Here is a 23462-nt window from a genome sequence, read left to right as displayed (position 1 = left end):
CCCCCCTCACATAATCATCATCAATCAGAAAAAAAGGTCCACCATGAATCCTGCTTGCTCAGGCTCTCCTCAGCGGCTCCCAGCTCCAGAACCTGTATGTGAAGGAGTCCTCACCACTGGCCCTCTAAGCAGGCGGGGGCTCGGGGCCAGGGAGGGGTTGGGGGCATCTGGGCCAGAGTTTGTGGATGCCAATGTTGACACCACTAAGCAACCCTGAGCCCAGTTTTCCCTTAAGGAGCCTGGGTTTAGGAAGTTGTAAAGCAAGGTGCTTCCAGAAGGAGCGAGGAAAGAGAGAAGAGAGAAAAAGAAGAAAGCTGAGAGCTGACCTTCTTGTTTTGAGCACCTACTGTGTGCCAGGTACCCTGCTAGGCACCTCTGTTCCTTATCCCACTTCACCCTCACACGTACCCCATGAGGTAGGGATTTGAGCCTCACTTCGCAGACAAGACTGAGGCTCCGAGGTTCCATGGCAGGCCCAAGCTCAGCATCCAGCTCCACTGGTGGAGGAACTAGAATTCCAACCACATCCAGCTGCCTCCACCACCGGTGCCCTTCACTTCTAACAAAGTCCCTCCGATTAAGTAACAATTCATTCAGTGTCCATTTTTTAATCCATCGAGACAGATACTATATCTGCCAGTCAGACTTCAGGCCAGCATGAGATGAACAATGTGACCACAACCAAACTGTCTGACTCCTGCCCCAAAACAAGACAGGATCTTGACTTTCACTTACCTTGTGTCCTTCTGTCAAAGATGAGACGTTTCATGGCCTCAACAAATATTTGTGGTGGGTCTCTAAGGGGGAGTACTGCCAAACGTGCTTAGGAATACAGCAGAGTTTCTCATGAACTCACAGTCTGGTGAGGGAGAGAGACATCAACCAAATGACGACAGATGTGATGTGTCTGCAAAGTAAAGACATAAAGTGCCATGGGAGTATGTGAAGAGGACCCTGACCCAGCCTGAAGGTCAGAGAAAGCTTCCTTAAGGGATGGCAGTTGAGCTAAGAGTTAAGGAATCAATAGGATTTCCTAGGTAAAGAAGCAAAGCAAGGACAGAACGTTCTAGAAAGTCTAGAGAGACCATCACGTGTCAAAACCCTGAAGAGGGATCAGCATATTTAAGGTACTAAACAGTTGTGGTGTAACTAGGTCCGGAGATCACAGGTGAACTTGATGTGGTGCCAAGCCATGCAACATCAGGGATTTTGATTTTTACATTAAGAGCAATGGGAAATCATTGAAGGGTTTTAAGCAGGATGACAACACAATCGGGTCTGCATTAAACAACACTCTAGCTCCAATATGAAAAGATTAAGAAGAGAGGAAGCAAGACCAGTGAGGAGAATTCTCTAATTCACAGTGACCTTGACAAGGACGGTGGGAGGGGAGATGGGAGGGGTGTAGAGACCTCAGAGATGCACAGGACTAGAGCCCCACAGGCTGCGGTGATAGGTTGCATAAGGAGGGTGAAAGAGGCAGAGAGATCTAGGTTAGTAAGTTGGCGGGGCCACTTACAAGGTTTAGAATAGTAAATGAAGTTCAGTGGGAAAGACCATGAGCTCAGCTCTGGACGTGCTATGGTAGAGATGCCTTCGAATTATCGAGCTGGAGGTGTGGCCGGTTAACTATGAAGCTCTGAAACTCGGGGAGAATTCTGCACTGACATATAAACTCGGGAGCCATGAAGGAGTAGTAGACTATCATCGCCAAGGTCATGAGTAAGAAAGAACCTGAGGGTAAGTCAAAGGTTTAAGGCTAAGTCCCGAGGAGTTCCAACATTTACTGCTGAGGAGGACCTGCCTGCGAAGGAAGGAAACAGAAAAGGAGTAACAAACTGACTGAGGAGGAAGCTTGGTATCAGGGAAGCCAAGGCAAGAAAGCTGTGCCCCGTGCGGCCGAGAGGTCAGGTGGGATGAGGGCTGCAAAATGCTGGTTGGATGGATCAACATGAAGAAAAGCAGGGACCAGGGCGCCTGGGTGGCTCAGTCGTTAAGCGTCTGCCTTCGGCTCAGGTCATGATCCCAGGGTCCTGGGATCGAGCCCCGCATCGGGCTCCCTGCTCCGCAGGAAGCCTGCTTCTCCCTCTCCCACTCCCCCTGTTTGTGTTCCCTCTCTCGCTGTCTCTCTCTCTGTCAAATAAATAAATAAAATCTTTAAAAAAAAAAAAAAAAGACAAGAAAAGCAGGGACCTTCCTGAGCAGGGACCTGCTGAGCGATGGCGGGAGGCCTCGAGCAGGGTGAAATGTGAACAGAAAGGGGGTTTATGGAATCAAATAATCCTGGGGATTATTTGAAATACAGAGGAGACAGAGTGTGTACAGGCAAGTCTTCTGTGCAGTTTGCTGGGAATGAAGAGAGACTGAGCAGGAGCTCTCAGGAGATGAAAGAGTCAATGAAGTTTTGTTTGTCTGTTTGTTTTTGCCTTCTTTTTTAAGATGGGAGAGACTTTCTGAAAAATTGACCAAAAAAAACACAAAATACCTGGGGACACCTTCCCACCCTTCACCCTTCCCTCAGACTTCCTGAGACCCCCATGGAACAGAATTAATCAGTGGCAAACATCAGACCTCCCAAACGCCCAAACCCTCTCCCGCCCAGTGCTACCAGCTTGTTAAGGGAAAGGAATTTTCCTTTGGTTTTCCCATACCCCAGTCTCCCCTTCCCTCTTCCAAATCGCATTAGGAAGTCAAATTAGGAAGCCTCCACGCAGCCAAGTTTTGTTTTGCAGAAACAGCCCTGCCCCCCCTCACTGAGCCCTCCCAATTGAGGTTAATGGGATTCCAGCCTCCCTCCGGCCAGTGGAAAGCCAGGCTGACCTACTTTGTGAGGTCCTGCCCCATGAAACTGACTTGCTTTTCAATGATCTTCATCTTTTTCCCCAGGACCACTTCTCAAAGGACAGCCATGAACGAACAAATTAGCTGCTGACTTGTTTAGCTCAATAAATCAAGCTGCGGCTCTGTCAGCCCAGAGCGCAGGTAGAGACAGAAAAGACAGATGCTGAGCAAAACCCACATCCTTCACTAGTTCCTCTGGCACCTGAGTAGAAAATGACCAGGTTTCCTGCAGATCAATTCTGAATTTCCACCACCCAGTTCCTCCAGTTTCATCTGAATACTAGGAATTACTGGAACTTTAAAAAAATCATTTTTTATTCTCATAATGAATCTTGTAAGGGACTGCAGTCCCCTTCATGATTCCCAGCCACTCTGTTTAATTGGTATTTGATAAGACAACCATCCATGTGTCCTCCAGACAGCTGAAGGGAGGGTGGATCAGAGACACGGTTACCCTCTCCAGAAATCCTGCCTCTGGAGGGTCAGTGCCCCGTAAATCACCCAAGCCGCGGTTCTCCCCAAGAGGACAGGGGCATCTCTCTCGGATCAGGGCTGAAAGTTTCAGGGCCCTCCCTGACTCCTGTAGCACTTGCCCAGGTCTGTGGATGCCCTCAGGATTGCACAGAAGACTGGCCTTGGACTGGCGGAGCAGGCGGTAGATCGAATGGGCCAGAGGGACCGGAGTCCTAGATGCCTCCAGGTGATCAGCAGTTGTCCGAGGCAGGAAACCACCCTCAGACCGGCCTCCACCCACGAGGGGCTTCAGCCTAGCGCATGGCTCGAGCGCCCTCTAGTGGTCCCATGGGGTTTCTGCAACTTCGAAAGCTCTTTCCTGGGGATTATTTGAAATACAGAGGAGACAGAACTCAGCATGTGAGTGACCTGAATTGCCAGCGACTTGAGTCTCACCAGTGACCTGAGTCATACTGCTTTGGTTCTGAAATTTCAAAGGGGATAATAAGTTCTTAGCAGGAGCATAACAATCCCTTACTGCCTCTTTTTTGTATGGTGGTTTTCGAAGTTTTGTTTGGAAAAGCTGAATGAGTAGAAAATCAACATTTACCAAGTTCCTGTGATGTGCGGGTCACGATGATAAGCAGTTTCCTCACACAAAGCCCTTGGGTGGGTATGATGAGGCTCCCATTTTGCAGCCCTAGTAACTGCAAAGCATGCTGGGGTAAAAGGCCGTGGCACAGAGCTACAAAGTGGCTGAACCCAGATGCAAATCCAGCTGCTTCGTCCAATACCCTTTGTTCTTCTCTACTCGCTGCCTCTCTGAATGTAAGAAGGCGGGACACTTCCCCATGTCTTCACTTGCTCTTCCTTTTTCATTTTTCTGGCGTGGACTGCCTGTTCCTAGCTTTCCTTTATCTGTTGAGATAGAGCTGTTTTTCTTGCAGATTTGGATTAGCTCTGTATCTACTACAGATAGTCACATTGGTCAGTCACCGTGCGTGGAGACGTTCGTGCCAACGTGCCATTTTTTTCTAATTCAACACTGTTGTTTCATTACACAGGTGTCTTCAGTTGGTGTATAATTCAGTTACTTTTGTGATTGCTTTATTGTTTCAAAGCTGAGAAAACTAACATTTCTCTAACAGATCAGTAAACTTGACTTTTTCCTATAATCTGGTTGCATCCCATGTAGCTCTGGATTTATTTATTTATTTATTTATTTATTTATTTATTTATTTATTTATGTGTATGAAATTAGATGCAAATCCCATATTTTTTTTAATTGCAGTTAAGTTAGCCCAGCCCCACTGTTGCACAATCTTTCCTTTTTCCTCCTACTGTGAGAAGTCTGTTTTGTATAATACGTTATCTAAAGTTTCTGGGATCTCCAATCTATGCCACTCATTTCTATTTCTTTCTTATCCTGAATATGATACCATTTTAATTACCATGATTTATAATATACTCTGTTATATGGTATGGCCAGATCAATGCTTTTGCTAGAAAACTGATAAAAATTTAAATCCCAGGGGTGCCTGGGTGGTTCAGTTGGTTAAGCATCTGCCTTCGGCTCAGGTCATGATCTCAGGGTCCTGGGATTAAGACCCGCATCAGGCTCCCTGTGCAGTGGAGAGTCTGTTTCTCCCTCTCCCTTCCCCTGCTTGTGCTTTTTCTCTCATACTCACTTTCTCTCTCTCTCTTTAAAAAAAAAATTTAAATCCCAGAATAGAAAAATAAAACTAAATTAACAAAATATCGTATATGGGAAGACATGGTATATAAGAAATAGTGAATGTGAATTTTTATTATGATTTGGACAAATTAAAGAACTCCAGTCATACCTCGCTTTTCCCAAAGAAAACTCACATGTATTCTTATCCATTTCATCATCTTAAATAGCATTTTTATTATAGAAGTAATAAATACTTTGAGGTGATTTTTAAATTAAATTTGAAGGTCAAAGGAAGTACAAGAGTTCCATATTCATTTCCTAAATTAAGTAATTTATTTAAAACAAATATTTGAGGGGAATCCACTGCACACCAAGTTCTGAGCCAGGCTCTGGGATACAGCTATAAGCAAGACAAAATTCATCTCTAGTCTATTAGAACCTCATGGGCAAGATGGAAATTAAACAAGAAACCCCAAGCAAAGAGTGAGCTTGGCACACTCTGGGAAAGTGCACCAGCGGTCCTAAACGATTTGAGGAGAGGTCAGGAAATGCTTCCTCCAGGACATATTATGTGAGCTGGGGGTCAGGGGGTGAATTTCCCAGTCAGGGGCAAGAGAAAAGAGCAGAGCATACCTGAAGATGCTAGAAAATTGCTAAAATTGTTCCCAGGACCTTACAGATTCAAATTTGCCCTATTATCCAACCTAAGGTCAGGCATTTTGTGCAGGGATTGTTGCCCCAAATTTCCTATTTCTTAAAACTCACCAAGGTCTGGAGGAGACCTCAGTCAGGTTACAGAGCTGGCCAAAATGCACCTGCGGAGAACAGTTTGCATAATGCCTTGTAAAACCCGCCAGGTTCTCAGATGGTCACAGCCATCAGTTGAGCAAAGTATCAGGCGGTGTGTGGGGTCTGGCTTGGTTCCGGTTCCCCAGCACTGGACTCCTGAGCAGAGAGGATTTTTCCCCTTAGGTTGTCATAGTGAATAGTGTCACCCATGGATTACAGGATACAAATGACTAACCGACTCAAAGCCACATGCCCAGGGGGAGGGGAAGGTAACAGGTGGAGCGGTTGGTCTATGGCAATGGAAGAGCAAGTCTGCCCGCCACAGGGGCCAGGCCAAGGAGGGCCGGGGCGTAGTACCGCCCGTGGAGATGTCCGCGCTGTTTGCCTCGCACTGACAAGAAGGCAGGCCCTGGCCCAGGTCCCGTGAGCCGCTGGGTGAGCAGTGGCCCAGCGACCCAGACTGCCGTTCTCGTAGAAGCCAGGTCTTTAGAGGCCGCGAAAACCACCCACCGACAAGCCGGTAAACGCACACCCGGGAAGAGAAGATGAAAGCTCCCCGTTTGTGCCCATCTACACACCCGGTGAGGTAGGCGTGGGACATAGTAGTTTCTAAAGGCTTCTTGGAAAAGCATCTCCTCAGAGCCCCACAGCATCCCTGCAGGTGGTGTCACAGCGGAAGCCGGTGAGTGAGTTCCTGCCAAGACCTAGAGCCCGTGGTGGGGGAGCTCAGGTCCTCACACACTCCCCTGTTCAGCCAGCCCTCGGGGCACCTGGGGCCTGGGGGCGCCAATCAGGGCTCCTGCCCTCCCCCCCCCACCCCGGAGCTCCCGGTCTGCACGGGGAGGACCACATGGTGACGGAGCGATGTCAGTCCTTAGGTGGTGTGTGGAAACACGGACCACGGGCACGGGCCCCGATCAGGGGCATCAGAGAGGCTCCAGGATGAGGTGGCTCATGACCCGAGGCTTGAAAGATGAACAGAGCAACGGTTCTCAAACCTGAAGTGCATTAGGATCAGCTGGAGGGGTTGTTAATCTAGACGGCTGGGTCCCACCCTAGAGTCCCTAATGAAGTAAATCTGCGGTGGGGCACAATAATTTGCATTTCTAACAAGTTGCCAGGGGACCACACTGTGCCCACCACTGAAGACGGGCTTTCCCAGCAGCGGCAAGTGCACGTGGGACCAGCCCCGCGGCTGGCCTGACCAGGGCACCGGAGGCAAGAGGATTCAGACGAAGGCAACACCAAGCCTTGCTGAGCTGCTGACGCCAAAGGCAGCCGGGGCACAGGCTCTTCCTGCACTCCTGGGCCAGAACACAGAGTGGCAGCAGGCTACAACGTAAAGTCTCCTCGAGGAAGGCCTCCCTCCACCTCCCTCTCTTTTCGGAGCTCTGTATGACCCTACACTGCTTCTGTCTCGATAGAGTACTCATAGCTCAAGGGCCAGGCACTGGACTAAGTATCGGATGCAAGTTCTCTCATTACACACCCTAAAACTTTCGTGTAGCCATAGGGAGGTCCCCATTTCACAGATTGGGACACTGAGGCACTGAATGCTTTGGTCGTTTGCCCAAGGAATCGCAGCTGTAAGAGGTAGCGTGCCAGGACACACCCAGGCTTCCGTCCCTCTCTGCTCATTGTTTGACCCCATCCGGCCTGCCAGAGCCCAGGGGGTCCAGGTCCACGAGGCCTAACCAGGGCTGGGGTCATTGCTTTTGGGGACAGGGCAGCCAGAGCAGCCGGTCTCCAGAGAGGCACACAGGGACCCCCCGGACAGCTGAGGTGGACCAGCTGCCAGCTGAACTGAACAGACGAGTTGGTCCCCAGCCAAGGATTCCCCACGATGAGTGGCCTGGGGGTGTAGAGTCAGGCGGAGCTGCTTTTAAACCTCAGCCCCTACCAGCTGTCTCTAGGTCCATTAACCTTTATAGGTTCTTCTCTACAAAACGGGATAATAACTCTTCTTCTCTATTGCTTGCTTTCCTATCTACAAAACGGAATAACTCTAACCCCACGGGATTGTCATGGGGGTGGGGAAATAAGTAACGGGGGCCTGCCACCAAGTGTGTGCTGAGTGAATAGAACGCTTTCTTCCCCAGCCCCCCCAGGGGGGGAGGGGCCACCACCAGTGACTCACCCAGCCCTGGCCATGCGTAAGACCTCTTCTTAACAACTTGAGACAGAGGTTGAAGACAATCACCTCTTGTGGCTTGGGGGTCGTCAGGCAAAGGTCTGTGCTGCTATAGCTGGGTACCTGCTCACCATCTGGAGGATGTGGCCAGGGAAGCATGTGAGTCCCTGGGGGAGCTCTGGGACCACAGGGTCTTGCTGGAGGCAGCCCCGTGAGGACAAGAGAGGGAGTAGGCCACAGAGACACCCCCTCCGATGGCACAACGTAGATCTCAGTAGAGTGAAAAGGCGGCAGGGAGAAGGAATTTGAAACTGATGATGAGAAGAACACTGATCTTGAGCTTATATTGCCTTGGGTCAAGGTCTCCGTCTGCCATTTAACTTTGTGACTTTGGACCCAAGCCTGGGTTTCCTCATCCTTAAGTTGGAGTCACTCATTCTTCTCTCAGGTCAGTTCTGAGGATTCAGTGAGAATGTCTGAGCAGGGGCTCGGGGGATTGCACAGCTGTTATTTGTAAAGTTCGCCTCCCATCCAACACAGCTGGGCACACCGCGACACCAGCAAAGGGTTAATGGGACCGCCCTCAGCTGCAGACCAGTAAGCACGCAGGGGCAGCTCTTTTTACCCAGACCTTTTTCGGTTGCCTTTAAATTTCCCTGACTCTGCTCCTTGGAGGAAGTGGATCTGAGGTTTGGCGTCCGGTCTCTTCATGTGGCTGCCTACTCGGTGTCTCACAGTGACTGTCTTTGCTGAGCACTAGGCAGATGACCTTTGGTTTGCATGCAAACACAGGGAGCCCGGCAGGAGCTTTGTGCCCCTGTTTGTTGGCCCCCAGCTGGTAACGGGAGCCTGCTGACCTGAGAAGTTGCCTAGGCTCTTTGTCCTGGGGCCTGTCCTCAGGGCCCCACCAACGTTCAGCACCTAAATTCACTCCTGCAGCCAGGCAATGGTTTTGGGGGTCTGGTTTGGACAGAGGGGTCTGGGTGAGTACTTCGTGCGTGGTGGCAAGGAGCTTATTTCTTCCTCCCTTTTGGTTTGGCTTTCTTGGATTTCTTCCTCTCATTCAGCTGCCTCCAAGTAGAGGGTTTTGCTTCTCTTAGCCTCCTTAAGACAAGGCTGACTAGCAAACAGTTGGGTTCAGCCAGGGGAGCTCTGACTTTCAGGGAGGAGCTAGAAACTAGGAAGCCATCTGGTTCAATCAGTGAAGCCTGGACTTTTGTGGAGGAACCGAGGCCCTTAGACGCCAGCCTCTGGGCTTCATTTGGTTCGTTTGTTGTAGCAGCTTTTGGGATCTTTGAACAAAACTGGCCATGTTCTAAGTGGAAAATGGGAAGTGACCATTTGATCCCTACGTGCAGCCCGTTGGGCTCTATTCTCCAAAACGGGGCAATATTTTTTTTGCAACACTGGTTAGCCGCCATATTCATTAGACTCCTGAGAAAAATGACCACCTAATGGACCCATAAATTATACTACCTTGCAATTAGATTTGTGTTATAAAAGAGATTTGGAAATTGGGCCTTTAAGACCCTATTTGCACCTTGTTTATGTATTTGTATGTGTCCATATGTGTTCTAAGTGTGAGCTAGTTTCTCTACGTCTGCATGGTGTTGCTAAGATTAATTTGTTTGAGAGCTCTATTTAAGCTGTTAAAAAGGAAGTGCTTGTTATAATTGGCCATTCTAAAACTCAAAGACAGAAACTAACCCAAGTGTCTTTCACATGATCTTGAAAACTATTCAGTATTAAAGCTAACTTAAGGTTGCTGGTTTAATTAAAATGGACATGTGTTTAGAATTAAAAGCATTAAATACAAAACTTTTCTGCCTGTGTTCATTCAAAGTCAGGTAAGTTCATATTCTCTCCATTGCAAAATCTGTCCAAAAGGGGGAGGAAACCAACACCTTAGAACTTTGTCTAATGTCTTAGAAAGTTTTAGGCTCTGAACCTGGACAAGACTGACAGGTGGATTTTACCATGAGGCTAAAACTACAGATAATTTTCAATACTTGCCAGTATTTATAGATCCCTTTACAAGTTGGGCTGAAGCTTTCGCACGCCCTTCACAGAAGGCCTCAGAAGTTGTCAAAACAGTTCTAAGCAAAATCCTTCCTAGGTTTGGATCGCCGCTAACAATTCAGACGACCGTGGAGCAGCATTTGTGGCAAAAGTCACCCACGTGGTGCCCAACGCCTTAGGCGATCAATGGAGCCTCCCACCGACTGGAGGGAAAAAAAAAAAAAAAGAAAAATTTGGCAAAGATACACCAGGAAACTAACTTGGGAAAAAGCCTTGCTGGTTGCTCTGCTCTGGGTAAGAGTGGGCCCCCAGAGTGGGCTTGATTTAAGTCTCTGTTATACAGAAGACTCCTTCTACACCCCTTTCATGACTTAGGGCTTCCTGACGGGGCTCCCATTAGGAAATTGGATATTATCAGGCACACTGAGTGGGCAGGCTCCCTGCCAGCAGGCTGACGTGCCCCGCAGGTGTGCACTTACATCACCGGAATCCCGGAGAATTGGGGATCACTGAAGACCCGCAGAGCGAGCATGGGGAAGGCCAGCTCCAGGCTCCCCGCGCAGGACCTTGCTGGGTGCTGCTGACCACCCATTCTTCAGTGAGACTGGAGGGAAGAAAGCTGTGCATTCCTCACGCTCAAGTTAGGAGAATCCACGGGTTTCCTACAGCCTGTAGGCAAGGAGGACCTCGCAGGGAGCACTGCTTGGCGCAGCCAGTCTCCGGCAGACCTGAAACCGTTCATCAGGAGAGCCGGTCTGAGGAAACCTGTGCCTACAAGAAGCTTGGTTCCGACCAATCTCCCCAAAGGCCGTAGGTAAAACGGAGTTCCCGCACTACCAACCAAAGTACACAAATCTCGGTCATGCAGAATGGCGGGCAGAGAGTTTCCATTCCTCTAACTCTGGTCCTCACCCCATCTCAGCAGGAAGTAACCAGAGCAGTCATCATCCCCATTCCCTCAAGGATGAGGAAGGATCCAAGGACAGGGGGGACTAGAACCCATAACCAAAGGGATAAGGGGACTGATCGCAGCTGTAGACTAGGAAGCTCAGCTGCAACTTTTTAACCCAGACCTTTCTCATTTGCCTTCAAATTTCCCTGACTCTCCTCCTGGGGGCGGTGGTGGGGGGCTGGATTTGAGGCTTGCCCTCCCATCTCCCCATTTGGCTGCCTCTCGAAACCTCTGCTGGCTGCCTAGGCCGTGTCTCAGTGATTGTCTTTGCTGGGCATCAGGCAGATGAGCTTGAGTTCAGCTACATTAACACAAGATATTTTTTCACCCATTTATTGAATCGCTTTTACTGAGCATCTACCCCGTGCCAGGCACTGGAAATCAAGCCCTGTAATAAGAATGACAAAAGCCCTGCTTTCCCAGAGCTCACATCCAGTGACAGCTGACCATCAGTAAACAGCTAAATACGCTTATGTGAAACAGTAAGTGCTCTGAGTGCACTGGAACTGAATAGCGTGGTAGCAGGTGATTCTCTCCACATGTGACCAGTGGAGGGGCTCAGGACAGTAAAGGGTGTCAACCAGTCGTGGCCAAAGGCAGAGATCCGTGGAAGACCAAGAATCCACCTTCTTTCTGTCCTCTCCTCCCTTAGCCATGGTCTGGCCAGATGTCCCTCAGAGTGTGCACCCCCCCGGCCCCTAATGTAATGTGTTTGGTTTCCAGGAGAGCCGCACCCTCGGCTGAATTTTCAGTGGACAGGACGCGCCACTTGATGTCCTTCCTGACCATGATGGGCCCCAGCCCCGACTGGAACGTGGGCCTGTCTGCAGAGGATCTGTGCACCAAGGAGTGCGGCTGGGTCCAGAAGGTGGTGCAGGACCTGATCCCCTGGGACGCTGGCACTGACAGCGGGGTGACCTATGAGGTGGGTGAGCACCTGCAGTGGTGACGGAAGACCCTTCCTGGGTGCTTCCTCTTTGGCCCCGCGCTGGGGGGCCTGGACGTAAATGATGTAGATGAACACACGGTGTGGTCGGGCAGGCCAGCATCGTCTCCCTTTCACAGACCACATACGGTGTGACCCGCACAGCTGGCCACGAGGCCATGGAGAGGGAACCTGCTAAAGAGCAGTTCCTAGGAAAGCCAGGGAACAGCAGGAAACAGGCAGGGAAGCACAGAGCAAGAGAAGGGGTGAGAATGGGCAGCAGAAGTCGATGTCCATACTTGAGACTGGGCCAGATTCTGGAGGTTTCCAGACAACCAGCCAGGTTAAGGAGTTTGGATTCTGTCCTGAATGTTAAAATTTTTCAGCTGTGGTCGGCACACCAACTGCATGGAAATGTGAAGCCATTAGAAAACCAGCGGCAGGGCCATCTAGAACAGACACTGGTAAACTATGGTTTGTGCGCCAAATTGGGACTACCACCTGATCTGTAAATAAGGGGTTCAAACCTAGCCGCCCCCAATTACATGTTGCGAGGGGCTGCTTTCTCATGACAACAGCTGAGTGGAGTTGTAGCCGACACAGGATGGCCCACAAAGCCTTGAAATATTTACGATCTGACCCTCTACATACTCGTTTGCCAACGCCTGGTCTAGTAGGAAGAGCTCTGGATTCAGGCCAGCCTGGTTCAGCTGTCTCCTGGCTGGGATGACCTCTCTGAAACCTTTTCTTCATCAGGATGGAATCCTGTGTACCTGGGAGAGTCTGAAAGTACAGGTCCCCCATTTCCTTGCACGATGCACAGGGCGGACAGAATTGCAGAAACATCCATAGTAGTTATAGCTGTTGTGAAATCCCTATCACGGCTTTTGTTCTGATCCTATTACAATCAAATTGCTGTTGTGGTTTTTAACCACTTTGTTTCCCACACTCTGTATCTGTGTTTCTCCCCCACCCCCCACAGTCACCCAACAAGCCCACAATTCCCCAGGAGAAAATCCGGCCCCTGACCAGTCTGGACCATCCTCAGAGTCCTTTTTACGATCCAGAGGGCGGGTCTATCACTCAAGTGGCCAGAGTCGTCATCGAGAGAATCGCCCGGAAGGTAATGGGGTAGAGCTCACCATGGCACGGACCCTTCCCACCAGGAGTGTAAGCAGACTGTACCCCTTTCTGCTCTAGAATCGTGGGGTCCCTTGCATATTCCAGAATCTAGAACTCCTGGACCTCCCAAGCTTTCTAAGCATGCAAATTATTCATAAGCTATAAATGAGCAAAATAAACAGAAAGGTAAGGTTCTATGCCCTCCTGAATGATGCGATCCAGAAAAACAGGTTTCATTGTGAGTTCCACAGTTGATTACTAATGTCTGCCATGGGTCAGGAACTAGGAAGCTGTGGCTTTCTTGCCATTTCTTTCAGTCCGATTGTAAACGTTGGCTCAAAACTCCACCATGGCCTGGGGTTTGTACACGGGGCAGGCGTCCAGTTTTTATGTCCTCCTTCCTCTGTCCTCCACACATGCCATTCTTTAATGTGAGCCCTCCAAGCAAAATTTCCTTTTGCAGGGCGAACAATGCAATATTGTGCCTGACAATGTCGATGATATTGTAGCAGATCTGGCTCCAGAAGAGAAAGATGAAGGTATGTAGTTGTCCTTCGTTGCAGGTAGCAACATAAAACTGGCCATACCTTTTGGGAAAGCAGTTTTCTAACAGGTTTGAAGAGTTGCAAAAACCTCATGTCCTTTGACTTGGTAATCCCATCTTTGAGGACTACTGCATGGAAGATCATCCACAATAAGGCCAGGACTGGGCACAGAATATAAGGGAGTTGGTGTAAGTGGGCTATCGGAGTATGTGTTCACTGGTATCGGGCCTTTGGATGGGTGTCACAGTATCCCCAGGGCTCTCTGCTTTGTCATGCTGTCCTGTGATGCATGGACACAACCACTTCCCTAGCGAGGAAGGGGAGGCCCAGAGCCTAGGCGCAGAGCCTGTGTCCTCATGGGATCTGGAGCCACACAACTGGGGCTCCTCCTGTGGCCTTGGGCAAGAAGCTCCCATCCCACCACAGTGTCCTAGTGTAAAATGGGGATGATCACCGAACCTGCCTCATCGAGAGTCACTGCAAGAATCAAATGGGCTAAAACATGTAAGGTTCTCAGAATGCTGTTGGCATGTAGTTAAGTACTCCATGAACACTGGCTGCCCTTGTGTAGGCTGCCCTAACACGTGACTCCTGTTATAGGGTCATTGGGAAGATGGGACTAGAAATGAAAAGCTCTTCACGTGTTGAGGGGAATGGATAGTAAGAGATCTTCCCTGTTGTTTAGATATTATTGCAATGATTATAATTTGTAAAGGCAAGTGAGTAGCTGCTTCCACCCCAAGAGTACCCAGGTTCGCTGAGGCAGGTCAAGCGGCAGGGATCTTATCTGCAGATGAGCTTGTGTGGGGGAGAGGGCCAGCCCCAGTGTCCACAGGCTCCCAGGGAAAACTTGTCACGTACTCGTTCCAGATGACACCCCTGAAACCTGCATCTACTCCAACTGGTCCCCGTGGTCCGCCTGCAGCTCCTCCACCTGTGACAAAGGCAAGAGGATGCGGCAGCGCATGCTGAAGGCGCAGCTGGACCTCAGTGTCCCCTGCCCTGACACCCAGGACTTCCAGCCCTGCATGGGCCCGGGCTGCAGCGATGAAGGTGAGTGCACAACCCAGGGGCACGAGTGGCTGCCAGAGGCCAGGGAAGGGAGGTGCTACCCGGCTCTGCTGGCCCCTCGCACCTGGTCAGTGTCCCTAGGAGGGCACCAGGACCCTGACCATAGTGGCCGGTGGGGACCACTAGGGAAGACCCCCATCTCCAACAATGTCTTAAGACATCAAAAAAATTCTTGATTATCTACCCAACTCCCTCCAGCCATGGAATCAATGACACGCCAGTCACTAAAGAGCTAGCAAACATGACAATCACAACTCTAAGAAGCAGCCTGCTTCTGGGCCTTCCACTCCAGTCTCTTCTGAAGGAACAGAACAAAGTAGCCAACACTGACTCTAGATCCATTGCCCTGTGTCTTTTATGGACCTTCATGTCTCCCTTCTGCCTGAGTTAGAGTACCTACTTTCTGTGTGGGGACCACCAGGCTGATTACAAGAGTTCTGTCTCTCTGACACTGCTCAAAAATCAGGCTTGAGCTAGGAGCTCGCACCACCCTGGTGGTGATGGCTCGCAGCTTCAGAATGGCACTGGGCTGCCTGCCGGGCAGAAGTCAGCCACCTACTTTCCAGGGCACACCCACTCTCTCCACCTGGACAGATCTAGACTCTCTCTGTACTTTGACCTTAAGTCTCTCAGAGGTGCCGTGAGGCAACAGGAAGGGATGCAGAATTTGGGCTGGTTTATGGCAGGAAGAAAACCACTTCCAAGCCCAGGATAATTGAAGGAAGCTTCTCACACTGCAGGTCATTCACCCTCTGGCTCTTCCTAGGGACAGTTTTAGATACCCCTCCCAGTTGGATGCCCACAGTGGCTTATTGTCGTTTGTGCCTTTGGTAAGGCCCTTCAGAGGGGAGTGAACCCTTCCATCTCCGTGTAGTCTAGATATTAATCCCCTATCAGATACAGGATTTGCAAATATTTTCTCTCATTCTTGAAGTTATCTGTTCACTCTTGACAGTGTCCTTCTGTACAAGTTCTAAATTTTCATGAAATCTGGTTTGGCTCTTTCTTTGGTTGCCTGTGCCTTGGGTGTCCTGTCCAAAAAATCATTGCTAAATTCAGTGTCATGAAGGTTTTGCCCTGTGTTTTCTCCTAAGAGCTTTACGGTATTAGCTCTGTTTAGGTCTTTGATCATTTCAAGGTAGTTTTTGAATATGATCTTAGGTAAAAGTCTCACCTCATTCTTTCATATATGGATATTCAAATTTCCCAGCACCATCTATTGAAGGAACTGTCCTTTCTCTATTGAATGGTCTTGGCACCCTTGTCAAATTATTTGCCCTTTGATGTGAGACTTCGTTTCTAGGCTCACTCTCTATTCTAGTCCATTGGTCTGTATGTCCATTCTTGTACCAATACCACCCGGTTTTGATTCCTGTAGCTTTGTAGTAAGTTTTGAAATCAGGAAGCGTGAGTCAGGAAGATTCAGGTAAGTTTTGAAATCAGGAAGAGTGTGGCCTGTCAGTACATACTCGGGTAGGGACCGTATTCTGCCTTCCTTGGGGTAATGTCTTTCTTATCAGGTCCTAGAAAGCCTGAAGTGGGGCTTGTCAAGCCCTACCCCTAACTATTATTACACTGGAACATAATGTTCTTGTTTGGTAGTGCATGTTGCCTTTAATTAGCCTTGTCTCTGGGTCTAATGTGTGGGTTCCAGCAGGGATTTCTTACACATACCACCAGCACTGTCCATAGGTTAAATAACCCTGCATAGGCAACACATGTGCAAATGACAGCCACGGACATGTGCAGGCTGGACTCACACTCAATCCTTTCTAGCTTCACTTTCCAATACCATGTATATGTGCACTCTCTATACAAGGGTGTTTGCGTAAGCTTTCCCTTCACCTTAAATGCAGGTATCCTTTACCCAAAAAAAGTACACCCAGATGTGCCCTTTTGTGTGAAATCTTCCCCCAAACTCCAAGGAGTGAGTTTTTTCCCTCTTCTATGCTCAATTCCCTGGGCTTACCTTTGTTGCATACTTTTGATACCTGGAATTATTGTGCCCATCTCTTTCTAAAGTAGAGCAAGATCCAGCTCTTACACATCTTTTTAACTTCAAGCATACCATGAAGCATTCAAAGCATTCAGTAAATCTTTATTGATATGAGTAAATGGATAGCTGGAAGACTTCACTGCCCTCTTAAAGAACTAAGCGTGCGCACACACACACACACACACACACACAATCACACAATCACACACATACCCTCCCCGTGTTTCCACCAGGAGTAGCACTCCCACCACTACTTGGAAACAGGACTACCAAGCCATGCTGAGAGCTCTATCTTTTCCAACAACCTCCAGAGTGTCTCCTATATGATCATGGCCTTTGCTAACACCTAGTGATAGGAGCAAAGCCATATACAGCCCAAGGTATCAACAGAGAAGGCTGGTTATATGGCCTTCCTCATTCTTCCTCTATGTCCCCTCTTCTAGCACACACACACATCCCCTCCCCACCCCACCATCTGCTCCCCATTGTAGCCAGCCTCAGTAGAGGCAATAAGAGGGCTGGGGTCACTGAGTATAATCTGCTGTTTGGGTATAAATCCATCCTGTGTCTATCCTCAGGTCCCTATGTCCAAAGGCCAGTCTTTACCCTTAGGAACCAAATTCTCATCAATTTTTCTAGACTGGGAACTAGCAGCTTTAGACAAGAACTATAAAATCTCTGGTTCCTCTGAGCAAAAGAGCTTATACTGTATCTCAGAATGTATATATATCTTTCCAGCACTGTCCACAAGTTTCTGTGATGGAAAACTTCTGTATCTGTACTGTCCAAAATGGTAGCCACTAATCACACATGGCTACTGTGTACTTAAAATGTAGTTAGTGACTGAGGAAGTGTATTTTTCATTTTATTTAATGGTCTTGGATATAGGATACATCCTAGACCATACAGATGTATGCCTTTAGATTATGATTTATCCTAAATTTTACTTTATGTATAAATAAAACATTCTACACACCCAAGCAGCTTTCAAATGCATTGTCATGGAATAAGGCCTAATCCTGAGTGCCCCATGCACCTGGAAAACAGGCACTTCCTCTTCAAGAACAATTCCTGGTTTCAAAATGTATACCTTTTAAGTTTCCATCCATCAACTGTCTAACTCCCCTTGAATGCTACCCAGTTCTTTTTTTTTTTTTTTTTTAGGTTTAATTCCAGGATATTTAACATACAGTCCTAAATTAGTTTCAGGTGTACAATATTGTGATTCAGTAATTCTGTACATTACTCAGTGCTCATCGTGGTAACTGTACTTCGTCCCCTGCACCTGTTTCTCCCATCCCCCTTCTCTGGTGACCACCAGTTTCTCTAAGGTTAAGAGATAAACCAAGTAAGACTTTTTTTCGTTTTTGTTTCTGAAATTCCACATTAAGTGAAATTCTCTGGGATTTGTCTTATTTTTAGCATTATACTCCCTGGCTCCATCCATGTTTTTGGAACTGACAAGGTTTCCTTCTGTCTTATGGCTGAAGAATATTCCATTACATGCATATGCCACATCTTCTTCATCCATTCACCAAGTAATGGACACGTGGGTTGCTTCCATAATTTGGCTATTGTAAATAATGCTACAGTACATATAGGAGTGCATATATCCTTTCAAATTAGTGGGTTTTTATTTAGGTAAATACCCAGTAGTGTGATTACTGGATATGATATTTCTTGTTCAGGAGCCTCCATACTGTTTTCCAGAATGGCTGTACCAGTTTGCATTCCCACCAACAGTGCGCAAGGGTTCCCTTTTCCTCCATATCCTTGCCAACACTTGTTTCTTGTGTTTATTTTAGCCATTCTGACAGGTGTGATGTTAATAGCTCATTGTAGTTTTGATTTGCATTTCCCTGATAAGTGATGTTGAACATCTTTTCACGGGTCTGTTGGCCATCTGTAGGTTTTCTTTGGAGAAATGTCTGTGCATGTCTCCTGCCCATTTGTTAATTTTGGGGGGTGTTTTATGTTTTTTATGTATTTTGGATACTAACCTTTTATCCGAGAGGTCATTTGCAAATATTTTTTCCCATTTGCCTTTTGGTTTTGTTGTTTGCCTTGCTGTGCAGAAGCTTCTATTTTGATGTCCCAATAGTTTATTTTTGCTCTTAATTCTTGCTCAGGAGACCTATCTAGAAAAATGTTGCTACAGTGATTATCAGAAATTACTGCCTGTCCTTTTTGTGTATTTATGGTTTCAGGTGTCGCATTTAGGTCCCTAATCCATTTTGAGTGTTTGTGTATGGTGTAAGAAAAGGGTCCAGTTCCATTCTTTTGCATGTAGCTGTTCAGTTTCCCAACACCATTTGTTGAAGAAACTTTTTCCCCTTCAAAACCATGTCCTAGCACAAAAATAGACCTATAGATCAGTGGAACAGAGCAGAAAACCCAGAAACAAACTCATTACATGGGGAATTAATCTTGGACGAAAGAGGCAAGAATATGCAATGGAAAAGCCAGCCCATTCCTTCTCGATCCCTGCACTGGGGAGCTGGGCGCACAGGCCACAGCGTCTGCTCGTGTGTTGCAGACGGCTCCACCTGCACCATGTCCGAGTGGATCACCTGGTCACCCTGCAGCATCTCCTGTGGCATGGGCATGCGGTCCCGGGAGAGGTATGTGAAGCAGTTCCCTGAGGATGGCTCTGTGTGCACACTGCCCACGGAGGAGACGGAGAAGTGCACGGTCAACGAGGAGTGCTGTGAGTAGGGGCACCCAGTAAGTGCGGGGGGCGGGGGCACCGAGGCCGTAGCCGCGATTCCAACAGGGCTGGCCTTCCAGCTCCCAGCAGCTGCCTGGTGACCGAGTGGGGTGAGTGGGATGAGTGCAGCGCCACCTGCGGGATGGGCATGAAGAAGCGGCACCGCATGGTCAAGATGAGCCCGGCGGATGGCTCCATGTGCAAGGCCGAGACATCCCAGGCAGAGAAGTGCATGATGCCCGAGTGTCGTGAGTGGGCGTGGGGCAGGGGATGGGGGTGGTGTGGAGGATCCCAGCACCCTTCCTATCCCCCAGCAACAAGGCCGGAGGCTGAGCGGGTGCTGGGAGGAAATACGGCACACTGTCCTTGCAAGATAAGGGCCATCAAGCAAACCCAGAGAGAGGGGCCTCCCTTGAGGGACATTCTGAGCAGTGCTGAGATGGCAAACTCCTGGCCGCTGGAAAGCATTTACCTGCAGCTGTTTTATGGGACCCCAGATTTTCTTGGTTGTCGGGGTGGGGGGAGGGGTTGTAGAGTAACATTCAGGCAGGACATCCAGTCCACAGGTCATAGGTCCCCACTCTTGTTCTGCATGGGACTTGCCTGGCCTCATAACACATTACAACCCCAGCTCTATGCACAAGTGTACAAAGGCCCACACATCAGTATACAAGCATACATATGCACACAAGTACATGGACATTCTAGGATTTCACCAAGTGTCCAAAACTATATTGCACAATTCTTGGGGAGTGGGTGGTGTTTCAAGTGGGGACACTTGGGTATTCATATTACTGAATTAATCTGATGTCCTGAGCCCCAGGGGAGATGCAGCAGAGTGACAAGAGCAGTACTCTGCTGAGCCAGTTCTTGCTCCGTGGGGTCCCTTGGGTTTTCTGAAGCCATCGGTCCATTTCACTTGATTCCAGGGGCCAGAGTTGGGGACAAGGGGTAGGGGGAAAAAGGAGAACAGAGAAAGTAAAAGGAGCCTGTTCTCAGAGGCAAACCTGGCTCTTGGCCTAGATACCATCCCCTGCTTGCTGTCCGCATGGTCTGAGTGGAGTGACTGCAGTGTGACCTGTGGGAAGGGCATGCGGACCCGCCAGCGGATGCTCAAGTCTCTGGCCGAACTCGGGGACTGTAATGAGGAGCTGGAGCAGGTGGAAAAGTGCATGCTGCCTGAATGCCGTAAGTCCTGGGGCTCCGGTGCCCCCCAACTCCCACCCCCATTCTCCTCTTGCCCAGCACTGGGTGGGGGTCCTACTGCCAGGTCCTGTAGTAGAGCTGTCGGCTGGGAAGAAAGCGCGTGGGCTCTGGATCTCGGTGTTAGCAAAGCTACTGAACTCTCAATCTCCTCAGTAGCAAGAGGGGTTCCACTATCCGCCACAAAACACCCCAACTACACGCTGCTACCAAGTCCAAAGAGGAGACTAGAATGGAAGACACTCAGCACAGGCTCAAGACGCCTTATCACGTAGGGCTTGCCCTCCCCGCAACCCCCGCAACTGTCTGATCCATGGGTTTTCCTTGCTTTTTACTTCTCTTCCTTCTCCCTGGGACCATTTACCCCTGACCAGAGGGTGGACATTAAATCAGTGACTCCTGTATATTTGCAGCCTTGCTAAGCCAAACCATGAAAGGCTCAATGCCTGACCCCAACTCCCCCCCCCCCCCCCCCCCCCCCCCCTGTGATGAGCTGTATTTTGCAGGTACTAACCTCCAAGGAGAGAGCCCATTTTTCTGGCTAGTCTTCCAAGCGAGCTTCCCTTTTAGGAGGTAGAAAGTCAGACTCGCTTGCTAGGATCTGTTTTCTGGCTTCCTCTGAAACGCACTTGTCTTTCGTGCTCCCTCTTCCTTGTTATTACTCAGGCTGCCTCCCTGGGTTCAAATCCCAGTTTTGTCCCTTATAGGCTGCACAACTTTCAGCAGATAACTTAGCATCCCTGTTCCACATCTGTAAAACAGCAGGACACACTTCCTAGGTCGCTCTGTGGATTAAACCACGTAATTGGCACAATGTGTCAAGCACTAGACCTGACAAGCATAGGCCTCACTTGATGTTCCACATTACAGTTCCTGAGCGGGTCCAGCTGGACTCAGTCATGTGTGGAGAACACCCAGACTATCAAACTGAACCTGAGGCTTTTAATAACTAAGATCGACCCTGTGTGCAACCCAGCTCACCAGAGTTGGGGCTCCAGAACTTCTGACCGAGATAGCTAACCATGTAAACATACATTCACAGGATTCACTGAATGGAGAAGATGAACATTTACTGTGCGCCGGAAACTGGGCTGGATGCATTTCACCTAATCCTCACAACCTAATACAAAAAAATACCATTATCCCCATTTTACAGATAAAAAAGCTACCTGAGCTCACAGGGAGAAAGGCCCAAAACTACTGACCAAAATGAGTTCTTCCTAGATCCAGCTTGGATCTACACTCTGCAAAGCCAGTGAGGAGTCTTTGCCTCCTTAGGTCACAGCCTGAGAATCAGACTGTTGGGTTATTTCCCCTCTACGTTTGTGAGATGCTGGCTTAGTAACAAGAATTTGCTGGATCCTGTAACCCTGATAAGCCATAAGACACCATTTCTTCTCACCCTTTTTCTCTACTGAATTTCCCATTTCCAGCTATGTTTTTTGCACAAACAGCCACATATCGGACCCAGGAGGATGGCGAACAAGAGAAGTTATGGGGTCTTACTGCAGAGGTCACAAGGGCCTTGGGTACTGGTCCACTGGGGTCAGCTGTGAAAGCACCAGTGAGCTGTACCTTCCCTGAGAAAATCCAAGTCCTTGGGACTGTGGAAGGCTATTCTATGCCACCAGAGGCTGATGTGACAATACTCTAGCTACAGGGCAGGGCAGGAGGGCTCTGAACATGTTTTCCAAGTTCCCCCCAAAGCATTTTGTCATGTGGGCATAAAATGTTGATGAAGACCTGGGCACCAATCCTGCCTCTACGGCTCACCAACCATGCGGGCTGGATGAAGTCCATCTGCCTCTGGAAGCCTCAGTTTCTTCTGTAAAATGGGATAACAGCACCTTCTTTGCATTTCTCACAGGCTTGGGTTGAGATGCTCAAAGTAAAATGTAAGGGGCCATATGCTATCTCAGACAGGAATGAGCTACACTCATGCCCATCTGTGTCTTGCCAGCCGTTGACTGTGAGCTCACCGAGTGGTCCCAATGGTCAGCGTGTAACAAGTCCTGCGGGAAAGGCCACATGATTCGAACCCGGATGATTGAAATGGAGCCTCAGTTTGGAGGTGCACCCTGCCCAGAGACTGTGCAGCGGAAAAAGTGCCGCATCCGGAAATGCCTGAAAAATCCATCCATCCAGAAGCTGCGCTGGAGGGAGGCCCGAGAGAGCCGGAGGAGTGACCAGCTGCGGGAAGAGTCTGATGGCGAGCAGTTCCCAGGTATTGCTCCTAAACCGGAGGCTGGAGTGCAGGGCAATGTCAAAGCAGGGGAAGTGAGAGTGGGTCTTGAAGTGATAGGGGTTTGCATCCCAGGCAGCAGGGAACAGTACTTGCAAAGGCAGAGAAGTGCCCAAGAGCATGAGAGGGTCAATGAAACAGAGGCAGATGGAGCAGAGCCCAAGAGAAGAGGCAGGAAATCAGGCGGGGCCGGGGGCGGGGGGTACCACCAGACCATAAAAAGTCCAGTGGCCTGCTGAAGATTTGAGACTTGATTGTGCAAGGCGGCTCTAAGCAAGAGGGACTTTAACTGACCTGTGTTGAGTGGTTTGGAGGTGGCAAAAACAGAGGCACAAAGGCCAATTCGGTTGGTAGCCCAGGAAAATCTGTGTCCCCTACTCCAGCATTTAAAAAAAAAAAAAACAACTGGGGCTTCACTGTTGAATAAGCTGGTCCAGAGGCAAGGACTGCACTCTCATTGGCAAACAGATTAAATGAGTTGGAAAGATTCATGGTTCAGTCTTGGGTACAGACTGATTGATGGTGTTTAGATTCCCTGGAGTGGGTGAGGAAGATACCATGTAAAACTGAAGGTTAATGGGTATGCTGAGTTTCTATTTTAAAAGGCACAGCTCAGGGCACCTGGGTGGCTCAGTCGTTAAGCGTCTGCCTTCAGCTCAGGTCATGGTCCCAGGGTCCTGGGATCGAGCCCCACATCAGCCTCCCTGCTTGGCAGGAAGCCTGCTTCTCCCTCTCCCACTCCCCCTGCTTGTGTTTCCTCTCTCTGTGTCTCTGTCAAATAAATAAAATCT

General features: G+C 49.0%; 1 protein-coding gene across 2 annotated transcripts in view; it reads left to right on the top strand.

Annotated features, from left to right (window-relative positions):
- SPON1 (spondin 1) overlaps positions 1-23462 on the top strand; it is a 248651-nt gene that overhangs the window by 222283 nt on the left and 2906 nt on the right. For both annotated transcript variants that reach the window (XM_025848450.2, XM_073882884.1), the window contains 8 exons: positions 11584-11785; positions 12768-12908; positions 13371-13446; positions 14323-14505; positions 19056-19226; positions 19307-19474; positions 20250-20414; positions 22390-22653. In XM_025848450.2, the coding sequence (XP_025704235.1) occupies positions 11584-11785; positions 12768-12908; positions 13371-13446; positions 14323-14505; positions 19056-19226; positions 19307-19474; positions 20250-20414; positions 22390-22653 (1370 nt within the window). The remainder of the gene's footprint in view (positions 1-11583; positions 11786-12767; positions 12909-13370; positions 13447-14322; positions 14506-19055; positions 19227-19306; positions 19475-20249; positions 20415-22389; positions 22654-23462) is intronic.

Source organism: Callorhinus ursinus, unplaced genomic scaffold (assembly GCF_003265705.2).
Source record: "Callorhinus ursinus isolate GAN/ISIS: 27379988/994484 unplaced genomic scaffold, GSC_fseal_2.0 scaffold49, whole genome shotgun sequence".
Lineage (NCBI taxonomy): Eukaryota > Metazoa > Chordata > Mammalia > Carnivora > Otariidae > Callorhinus > Callorhinus ursinus.
The sequence above is the reverse complement of the archived record's forward strand: the minus strand, read 5'-3'. Positions and strand labels throughout refer to the sequence as shown.